Raw genomic sequence first — 11,415 nt, 5'->3', positions numbered from 1 at the left:
TCAGTGCAGCTGGTAGCTGGTGCCTGCCGTAGCTGGTGTCCTCAGCTGCAGCATTAACACGGCGTGGAAGCCCTACTGCCTTGCTGCAACGCAGCACTGGCGCGGCCACGTCGTCTCGGGCAGGGGGACAAAGTGAGCAAATAATCCTTTAAGAAAAATGACATTACTTAAAATGGGAATTTGGTCCTGACTGGATGAGTGCTGTGACCCGTCTTCAACCACCTTGAGCGACAGGATGCAGAAAACGCCCCTTCCGTGCCGTGGGTCCGCTTCTAGGAGGAGCCTATCCTGGGTCTATCCCCGTGGGTTTTGCAAACCTCCCTCCAGTCCCACCGAGGCACAGAGCCAGCCTGGGAGTCACCGCGATGGCGAGACAAACGGCCGCGCACCTGGGAGCCGCTCGGCCCAGAAGAAATGCCGGTGGCCGTCAGGACAAGGGCACAGCCCCCCAGCTGGCACCCCTGCCACCTTTCCTACACCCTCTCGCGGGGGAGCAGGCTCGGCCACCCTTGCTGCATCGCCTCTCTCGATTTTTCACCACATTTTTGTATCCTCCAGACCATGCTGCATTCCGCCTTAAACACGCTGCCGTGGCTTTGGCGGTCGCCGTTCACTACCTTTCCTCTCTAGCCTGCAGAATTCCACTCCTTATTTTGACTTTCGCCAGGAGCACCAAGCGACACGGGCAGCCCGCTTCCTCGGGCGAGCGTGAACGCCCGCCAGCGCTCGCAGCACCCAGCCCTGCGCTCACTGCCGCCTTTGTTCAGGGCTCCTGGGCTTACAACAGCTTCCTTCAGCCCCCTCAATTAGAGACGTTTTCTATTTACGCCAAACGCGTCGCTTTTCCCCCAAAGAAAAGCTGTTAAAGTGGCTCTGTGGGGTGTGTTAAACTTTTAGACAGAAAAATCCCAGCGGGACTACGCTGTGCTGCCGATCTTACTTTAAAGGACCTCTTTCACGGTCCTTTTAGGGGCTGCTGAACAGGAGTTTTATGAATTTATAACAACGTGTATGTCAGGCAGACACTGGAATTCAAATTATTTTAACTCCAACTAAAGGCCTGTGTTTGAACATCTGAATGCATTCCTTTGTGGCTGAGATTTTGGGAGTCTTAAAACTGCAGCGACCGTGTCTTCATTCTAAATATTCCATTTCTTAGTCATTCTGGTGTCAAAGGACTGCTGGAGAGAAAATCCGCGCCAGTGTGGTCCGGGAGGGAGCAGAAGAGTTTTGTGGCAGAAGCAGGGATGCGTAGAGCCGAATCTGCTGGCTGAGCATCCCCTGCCTTCTGTTACGTAGCTAGATTTTTGGTCCCAAAAATGCACGAAACCCAAATGAATGATCTGTCTTTGCTCCGAGCCTCTTGGGACCTGTTAGACTTAGTTGCTGTTACATGGGAGATTTCTGTGGGTTTCCTTTTAATCTAGTAGCGAGTCTGGACCGGAGTGTTCACACAGATCTCTGCGTCTGCCTACCTGGCTTCTTGGATCGCTAATGTCTGCTAAAGACAAGTCGGCTGAACACAATGAACCCTGGCAACAAATAAACAACAAGTACAAACAGAAGAAGTACAGATAAAATGGTTAAAACGAGGCATGAGAAGGACTTTGTGCTTTATGGAAGTCTGAGTGATTTTAGGAACACAACGGCTGTTCCCACTGAAGGAACCCTTCATAAAAAAAAGAAAGAATTTTGATTCAGGTGTTACAATCTCGGCACTACAAGAACTAGGAGCAGAGGCGAAAAAGCACGCTGCCTGCCATGCCGGCTGAGGAAACCCTTCTTTAAATTAACACTCTGCAGCAACGTTTGCTTAAAGCTCAAGGCGCTACCTGACGGCAGGGAACCCAAACGCGAGAGACCGGCTGTAGCGCACCCTCGGGCTGTTGTCTGCTCCTGGAACCACATCTCTGCCGCTGCATCTAGCCCAGCCAGCTGCCCCTGAGGACACACTCCTGAGGCTGCCGCTAACCCCGCCACCCGCGTTCCATCACCACCGCGTAGTTCTTCGGCACCTCCCAGAGAACAGGGACAACCAGCACCTCCCCGCCACTCGACAAGGAACTTTAATTCTGCGCATCTCTCCACCTGGGGAGGACGACCGAGCAGCAACCTGATTGTAATAACATTTCTTCCCCACCGTTACATGAGATTTAATGGGCCATAACTGGTATTTTTTAATCTCAAGTGGTTGACAGTCCAGCAGAGCTTTGCTATTCTTGCACCAAGAAGTTGATAAGGGCGGTTCGGGGAGACAGAAAGGCCTTTTTAATGGTTCGTCCCTGGAGGTGCTTGACGCCGAGTTCACTCTGCAGAACCAGCTCGTGGACTTCCTCACAACTGCGGGCTGCCTGCTGGGGCACCCAAACCTTCCCCAGGGCTTTGTTATTGATCTGAAAGAGAGAGACAGGAGAGCCAGAACAAACGGGGGTGACTAGCCTGGCTTAACAACTCCATTGCCTGAATCCAACCCCTCTTGCCGCACGGGGCGGTGCGGGGGGAAGAGGATCTAACTCTCTTTTCTCCACCACCACACCGTCCAAGAGGAGGAGAAAATTCTCCACACCTCCTGCCCATCTACCATGAAGTAAGATAACGAAACTCTAACTCGTGATCCTCAAGGACAGTTGAAGAGGTGGCTGTAGGACGGCTCAGTTTCGAAGGCAGCAAGCAGCACGTGCCTACGCCACACAGCGACCTCGGGAGTTTAAAACCCTGGTGCTTGCACGAGCTGAATAAGGAGAGTGAACATGGTATTTTGCCAGGTGGGAATCCTGGTCTGGACACGTTTCCAGGCTGCAGTTGGGATTCTCCACAGCGAAGCGACTCCTCCCAGAGATTCAAAGGCAAGACTTATTAAAATAAAAATATTTGTGGCTGAGAAGATAGCTGGAAGATTCGTCATCGCTCACTCTTAGAAAAATCATACTAAATGCATGACTCATTAAGCCAGCACCGACCACAAAGCCGACAACCACACACTCCTAAGGTAGTGCTTTCCTGCGCGTGGCTGGTTCTCAGGGCAGCTTCCATACGGGCTTTGCACCAGCACGGAAGAACCGTGTCAGTAAAACCGAGGGAGGCCTTCAGCGGGAATCCCTGATGACCACAAGAGCTCTCGGATTTATCTGGAGAACTGACAGCGGGTTAACGAAACCTGTATCGATCCCAACCGCAGCAAATGGAGCGGTATGACAGTTTAAAACCAGTTCAGCCATAAAAATCTGCTGCAGGTACGGCAGATCTTTGGCCTTTAGCCATCACTGTACCGAGTTTTTGATCATCTGAGAGGAACCTATGGGGCTCCACACAGCTTGGTCTTCACCGAGATTCTACCCAGGAGACATGTAGGCAACATTCCACCAAAGAGAGGGACCTGCTTCACTTACCTGCTTTGTCTTTCACTGAAAATAAAATACTCTGGGCACTTTTCTGAGAGAGGAAGTTGGGACAGATTTTAAGGAACAAGATGAAGTCCCAAACGCAGCTGGGATGAGTAATTTCTGTTTTTTTTACTTGACTCAACACTAATTTGCAGTGATAATGTGGGTAGGCTTTTAACGAGTCCTACCCACACCCATAGCGGGCTATCGTAAAGGCTCACTGCGTTAAACTGCTGCAAAGTAAAAAAAAAACACCACACACAGAAGGGCTCATCTTTAAGGCTTTTGTGAAGAAGAAATACCCGTAGTTCTTTTTGACGGGGCACTTCAGAGAAGAAATGCACTCCACAGCAACAAGGAAAGGCGCCATCCGAACAGATGCGGCTTCAGCGGGAACACAGCAGCGAGCTGCCGAGCTGCTCCAGGACGCCCAGCTGAGTTCGGGTGACCTGCACAGTCCCTGGTGTGGGTTAGTACGTCCCAGGGGATGGATGTGGCAGCAGGAAACACGCCACAGCTAGTGTCGCTGGTGCTGCTCTCAAAGGAAACGCCCAGCAGCCTAAATCAAGCTTCTTACCAAGCTGAGTTCGGTTTCCTAGGAGGGGCAACCCGACACTGTGTACCTTCCCCCAGCATCGCCCCTGATCGCCCCACACCGCGCCACGAGCCAAGTCCAAACAGCCCTGGGCAGGTCGGTTCTGATCGCAGCGCGTTTGCTTTCTTTGGAGCGTAGCTATCGTGATGCCAAACGTGTTGACATTGTTAACGTCATTTTTAAAACCAGCACCTGCAGATTTAATCACCCGCTCTGCATAACAAGCGTCCTATTCACGTATTCTTTAGTCGAGGGGTTAGATCCTCCGCAGGACGAGCACCTCCCGATGTGCCTCCATTTCCCTCTATCTCACTAGACCAGCGTGATCCTCGGCAGCTCCAGCACAAGAAACTGGGCTGCTGGGAGCCTTGCTTGTCTGAAAAACCGTGGCAAACTGCAAGAGGAGAAATAAATGAGGCTTGGGTCCTTTCTCGCCCTGAGGAAGCAAGCTGTGGTCTTTTCTTTTCTTCCTCTTTTTTTTTTTCTTTTTAAACTTATGATATTTTGGACTATCTTGGATCTAGAGGGAGCTAGCGGGAACCAGTGAGGTTATGAAGGAGGAAATGAAATCACGAAAGACTGAAAAACTGGCTCCTGGAGGCTGCAGAGAGGGATTTTTAGTTCAACTCAAAATATTTTTTTTTACCATTGATGCATAATCCTTATGAGAAGTAAAATGGAAAATAAATATGTGTGCGCTTTTAGGCCTTCCTCACATGCCAAGGCAAGAAAAACAACACCGACATTTTTTTTAATAAAAACATGAGTTCTAAGACCACAGCTGCTAACAGTTCTACCCCACACAGAAAATGTGAGGAACGCTAGCCAGAAGTGTGTTCACAGGATGGAACACACACCGCATTCAGGTCAGATTTTCCACAGCATTCATAATATACACGAAGATTAAAAATATGCAGCTTTGCAATAACACTTAGGGGAGCAGGTTCCATTTCAGCCAGGGAGCTGGAACGCCTGTCTTGCAGGCACCCGTCTGGGATCAGCCACGGATGCAGAGAGCTGGTGGCTGTGCTGCTCGGGGTTAAATATGGAAAGACGTAACTCCAGCAGAGATGGGAAATAATGAAGTATTTTGTGCCGAGAGGACTAGACCCATAACGCCTCAGCAGGCAGATGCCCGGCAGCCCGGGGCAGTCTGATGTCTAGGGAAGAGCGGGGTTGTGGCCCAGGGACGTCGTTTGACTGCGCAGCCTTGTGAAGAGACACTGCGCCTCTTTGGGACTAACCAATCCCTCCTGCGGCGAGTGGCTCTTGGTTTAATGAGGGCAATTTATTTTCACAGCCATACAAAAACCTACAGTGTCCATGAGACTTGAAAATATTCACATTTATCATGATTTCTCCCTGCTCCCCTTTCCCTGTCGCCTTACTCTTACGGCAGAAAGCAGGGCACCCCCCCCACTGGGCACTATTTTTAAGAATTATTCCCAGTTTGGAAAGGGAACTTGTCTTTCTGGTCTTCCAGCCTCCTGCTTTCTCAGAACCAAGGAAGGTGTTTACACACACCGTGCTCTTCCGCGAATATACGGCTGAGGACGCAGGGGTTGCTCTTCCTCTTACCACATGTCTTCCACACAAGGCTACGGCTTTGACAAAGCCAACCAAGAGAAGGAACAACATTAATTTCCATCATGGTGGTTTAAAGCAAAATTCACTTCTAATTTTCTGGTCTCTTTTGTCAAGAAGGAAGTTCTAAGGCCAGCAAAAAAATATCAGCGAAATGTTTAGGTGTTTTTGTGTTCAGCTGTACAGTCTTAAAACCACTGAGTTCAGAGCTTTCCCTGTAACGCTGAAGTTTTTATTTTAAAGATGTATTTAATAACACACTTGCTTCAACCACAACTACGAAGAAGTTTCTATAAATACACAGTTCCTCGTTCATGACTTCCTTACAAACCGAAGACCAGAATTTAAGATGTTTGCTCGCTGTGCTCGGAGGTGAGCGTTTATTTTAAGCTCGAGCAGAGCGATTTTACTGGGTGAGGATTTTTGTGGATATGCCTTTTTACCGGCGTACACCAACACCTGTCACTTAAGGAAAGAGGAACGAGGCAATAAGCCCACAGTGGCTGTGCGGGTAAGCCCGCTGTTAACCCCAGCGGGCACTCGAGTCCTTCTCCTCGGTGTGAGAAAAGACACCAGGTGAAAATCTCCTCCAAAGAGACACGGTCTGTGGCCTCTGCTAAGGGTGTATGTTGAACACTAGAAAAATCAGTGTTTTAGCAGCATTTCTCATTCTGTTCTAGAGGACGGACTGAGACATCTGGCAAGATACGAAATTCTGTGCAAAGACACTTTGATGAAGGAAATCTCCAGCAACTTGACTCCGCCTAGATCCAACCAGCCTCCTCCCTCCTCAAAAAACTCAGCGGAATGAAAATAACCCAACTGCCTTCCTCCTCCTACCCGCAGGAGCTCAGAGAACACCCCCCAGAACACAGCGCGCCTTGCTTCTGCTTCCCTGACACAGCGAACAGGCAGTTCCACCCGGCCAGCTGACGTTTCTGCTGGAGGCTCCATCTCTTCATGTCCGCAAACACAACAAGTGTTTAAGTTAAAATATTCAATGAGCCCTTAACAAACATTTAACCCCACAAGGTTCAACAAGGCCAAGTGCGAGGTCCTGCACCCGAGTTGGGGCGTATCAACCCCGGCTGGGGGATGCGGAGATGGGTGTCAGCCCTGCAGAGGAGGACTTGGAGTGGGTTCATAAACGCACTGTCAGGCAAAAAGTCTGGAGGGACCTGTTTGACCGCGCTGTCCTTGCCCACAGCCGTTCATTGGTCAAATCTCCGCAGGTACTAACATGCGGTTAGTATAATAGTTAGATGTATATTTAGATCGCCTCCAGGCTTGCTACATTTTTTCAATTAGGAAACCATTTGAATTACTCAGCACAGGGGTAACTGCAGCTTCTGTTCAGTCTGACCTTCCACTGAGCCACCCAAGAGGGGAACCGACTCCCACAAGAGCAGGGATTCTGCCATCCTGAGCCCGTAACGCATTGTTAGTTGGCCGCCACCGAAAATCGACGCAAACGCTCTTACCAGAACAGACATCTCCACAACATCTGACGGCTGAAGGTACTCGGCGTCTACCTTGGGCCAGGACTGATGCAGCACATCGACATCCCAATGATGATGAGTACAAAGCTTGTTCTGCATATGTGCCAAACCTGGAACATGAAACCAGTCAGACATTCAGCTGTACCGTCACCGAGCATTCAGCTTCTGGAGGTTATTTGCTAAATAAGACCAGAACAAAGCTGACTTGAAAAGCAAGTCCCTTTGGAGGAAAGAACATCATTTAGATGAGCACGCAGCACACGACCAGCACAAAGACGGTCCTCTCTGGAGCGCTCGCTCAGTCCCACGCGCAGGGATGCTGCTGAGGATGAGCTGGGCGCCTTTCAGCTTCAGAGGAGCGCTGCAGCACTTTGCCAAAAGCACACGAGAGCACGGTTTGTCAACTTCCACGGTACTCGGGCAACACCAGCTGACCTCCACTTCCAGAATCCTATCAAAAAACTGCAGGTCTTTTGAGCAGTCCAATTATAATTTTACTGATCAAAAAGATAAACAATTGTGGCTTATTTTACCATCGGTAACGTGCTGATGGCAGCTCCCAAATTTGCAAGTCAAGCTACTTGCAAGATTTTCTCATACCCGTATGAAGTATCTATTTTCTCACAAATTAAAGGTGGTGCTGCCTGAGAACACCCTGCTCTCCTTTTTATGCTACGCACATTTTGAAACACCTTATCCTTTGATTTTCTTTTAAAAAACTCCTAAAACAGCTACCAGTGATCTCCTTTCAGTGAACAGGCTTTGCTCGCTCCAGGACAATTCATCCCTGATCTAAGTACCGGGAGAACAGGATGAATTCATCCCGAAGCCGCTTTTCTTTAACTGAGTGAAAGCTTCTGAGTGGGATTTATGTTGCCGTTGACTCCAGCTGTAGGACAAAATAAGATTTCACTTAACAAGAGGCTGTCAAATATGGTAAGTATTGATGATGATCACTTCTGTGATTCTCACATGCCAGGGGAATTTTAAATTGAAAACATTCTGTGTATGAATACAGGCTAAAACGCTTCCTAAGCACATGCTTCATTCAGAACTGCAAAATGTATGTGAAATCTCATCTGGTTCAGGGAAACTCCAGCAACAGCATGAAAAACCCCACCAGAACGTAAAGAACCCCCACCAGAACAAGATTCACTGTGGAGATTGGGGTACCTGAAGCTGTTGAACGAACAGCACCGAGGGCAGACGTCGGTGCAAACCCTACCCGTGCATAACGCACACATGAATTTGCCTTGCTGGAGCGTTCAGCCTAGTCTGTCACTGCAAACGGTGACACCAAGGGAATGCCACTGCCTCCAGAGAAAGCTGTCACCTTTGCAGATAAAGCACTTCGGTGAAGAGACCCCCAGCCTTCAGACCTGAGTGCTACAGGTCACCCAAGTGACCCGAGTGCTTCAGAAAGGGGCAGTGGGGCAGACCGGCGGGAGCTGCTGCTAATGGCAAGCACCGACGTGCGCATTTCCGAGGGATAACACCTAACCCACGATCTTTCTCGGTAAATAAGGCATTTAAACACTGCAACGGCTCTGGTGTGGTCTATTTCCCCCCCCTCTTGCAGCAGCAGCTCAGAAACTGAAAGAGCAGAAGGGAGGAACTCGAGCAGGAAAAAACCTTTGCGATGGTGATTCATTATTGCGTTGACTTTCAGACCACAGCTGCTCGATTCTTCCCTTTTTGGCTTTTGAACATCCAGATGAGCTCATTCCTCTCCAAGAGATCACATGCCTGCGGCAGAAGCGCACATACAGGCCTTATTTTCCTGTTGAAGAGGATTCTTCAAACTATTTAAAAACCACTTTCTGATACAAGAGCTACAAAAGCAAAACCAGGGTCAATTCTAATCCCCGCGGAGGCTGCCAGCCCTCAAAGCCACCACCACCAAAAACGAACACGTATTCTGAAGCAGAGAAAGCGTGACTAAGCACGATGTCGATCTTTTGGTTCGTTTTCTTGCTGTAAAATCAGCCATGAGCTCATCCATATTAAAACAAAAAGTGCAAAAGTCAACAGAACTAGTTTCAGAAGACGGAGTTTGACAGGAAACCAAAACGCAGGTTTGCGTTACGTCACCTGTTTGGCTTCCTGCCTTCACTCACATTTTGTGAGCTGTGGAACACAGAAAATGTCACGATTTGGGTTGTGTTTTCAAAACGCACCACAGACAAGACCGGACACTTCACCGCCCTGATCTAGAGCGGTGACGGTCCCTTGGCAGGACCCCGGCAGAGCCCCCCTCCAGCCTCCCCAGCAGCTTCTGAGACTCCACACGAAAGCACTTTGAGAAGTTAAAACCTGACCATTTCACTGACTTTTACTGTGAAAACACTAAAAACCTATTTTACTGCCTCACTGGCCTGGAGAGCACCTAGTGAAGTGTGCTTATGTTCAGCAAAATGAACACGGTGTTGTGTTTCTGATGTATTTTGCTTTTATGGTGGTGTGGTTTAACCACAGCTGGCAGCAGCTGAGCCCCACACAGCCCCTCGCTCCCTCCGCTGCCCTCCCAGTGGGAGGGGGCGGAGGATCGGGGAGAAAACTGGTGGGTTGAGGTAAGAACAGTTTTATTAGCTAAAAGAAAGTAATAATGATAATAAAATATAATACCTATAATTGTAATGAAAAGGAACGTAACAAAAAGAGGGACAGCTGAAACCTGGGAAAAGACAAGCGGTGCAAAGTGCGGATGCTCACCAGCCGCTCGCTGACACCCCAGCAGCCATCCACCGCCCTGGCCAGCTCCCCCCAGTTTATATACTGGGCATGACGTTCTGCAGTAGGGAATATCCCTTTGGCTGCTCGGGTCAGCTGTCCTGGCCACGTTCCCTCCCAGCGCCGTGCGCTCCTGCCTGCCGGCAGAGCAGGGGAAACTGAAAAACCCTTGACTTAGGATAGGCGCTAATTCGCGACAACTCAAACATCAGCGTGTTACCGGCATTATTCTCACACTAAATCAAAACACGGCACGGCACCGGCTACGAGGAGGAAAAGTAACGCTATCCCAGCCGACAGCAGGACATACAGCGACGGAGTCTCCTGCAGACGTAGGACAGAAACACAGGGACACCTTTACATCTGTGCCCACATCTGTACAGCTGCACGGGACAGATCTCAGACAGTACCTGTGCTTGCTGTGAAGCCCTGACCCTGCTATTGGATCTGCTTCAACGGACTTTGATTAACCAGCTCATACTGGAACAAGGTTTCCCTAACCAGTAACTCACAGCATCGGAGCCGAAGTCAACCCTGAGTTAAATGTGTGTCAATGAGTGGCTCGAGGGAAGGAGGGGGCAGGACGAGTCTAACAACGCTTCAGCTCACGGCAATGTTTTATTCACACTACATGAGTATTTCAAAAGCGTAACGCTTCCCCCCTAAGGGGCTCTGTGGTGGGGAAGAGCAGATTCTCACTCTAAAGAGACTTAGAAAGGAAGACGTGGAGGCTATCGCGGATCAGCAAGGTGTGAGGACAGCCAGGCTGTTCTAGTCTCACAGAAAAAACACCATCAGGTTATATCTTTCACGTGCCATCTCTAATAAAAATTTCACAACTCACAGTAAGCAGTTTCGTGTCCTTGGCTGGGCAGCAAAATACTGCACGACTACAAACAAACCGGGGAGAAAAAAAAGAAAGGCAAACCCGTCTCAAATGGTGTCTGTATATTCCTCGGACACAAGGTTTCAGGAAGGAAGCAGATTTCCTCATCCTGTTAGTGTTCACGAACTGCCAAGATATCAGCCGGATGAACTCTTCCCACACCGGGGGGCTACGGTTGCTTTTCACGTGGTGAAGCGATAGACCAGCATATTCCCCACGCAGTTCAGACCAAAAGACTGAAACTGCTCCTCCCCCACGAGGGAGAAGGAACTTCTTGACACCCAACCCCCCCCAGCACAGGGACGCCACTGCTGGGCTGCTGCAAGGTGAGGTGCTTCTCTAGCCGCTTTTCTTCGCGCCGACTGGAACCGTTCGCTGCCAGTGCTGACGTACGCACTGGGGCCAGCGCACAGAGACCACGCGCTTCGCTTCCACCTGCACACAACAACAAGGTGCTCCCGCACAAACTAAACCCTGCGGGAGAAATTCTTCAGCCGCCAAAGAACTAAAGTTGCTGTACCTCAAATCTGTCTAATTTTACTTTAATTAGAGCATCCTTGGGATACTGAACCGCAGTTCTGAGCTTGCCAAGTCTATCAGCAAACTAACGAAGACGACGCGGTGGACTAGAAAGCTGACGCTTCAAAAGAACCCTGACACCGCGCACATGCCGCTCCGCGTTACCACGACCAAACTGACTCACATCGCTGGTGCTAGTCATCACTTAAAACACCACGT

At 49.6% G+C, this 11,415-nt stretch overlaps 1 protein-coding gene across 1 annotated transcript in view; it reads right to left on the bottom strand.

Annotated features, from left to right (window-relative positions):
* Positions 1–2,213: 2,213 nt before the first annotated feature.
* Positions 2,214–11,415, bottom strand: part of LARS2 (leucyl-tRNA synthetase 2, mitochondrial) — a 56,639-nt gene continuing 47,437 nt past the window's right edge. The window contains exons 19-20 of the mRNA XM_010131558.1: positions 7,044–7,171; positions 2,214–2,393 (exon numbers count right to left, since the gene is read on the bottom strand). Of these exons, the coding sequence (XP_010129860.1) occupies positions 2,214–2,393; positions 7,044–7,171 (308 nt within the window). The remainder of the gene's footprint in view (positions 2,394–7,043; positions 7,172–11,415) is intronic.

Source organism: Buceros rhinoceros, unplaced genomic scaffold (genome assembly GCF_000710305.1).
Source record: "Buceros rhinoceros silvestris isolate BGI_N320 unplaced genomic scaffold, ASM71030v1 scaffold14682, whole genome shotgun sequence".
Taxonomy (NCBI): Eukaryota; Metazoa; Chordata; class Aves; order Bucerotiformes; family Bucerotidae; genus Buceros; species Buceros rhinoceros.
Note: the sequence above shows the minus strand (reverse complement) of the source record. Positions and strands in the feature narration are given on the sequence as shown.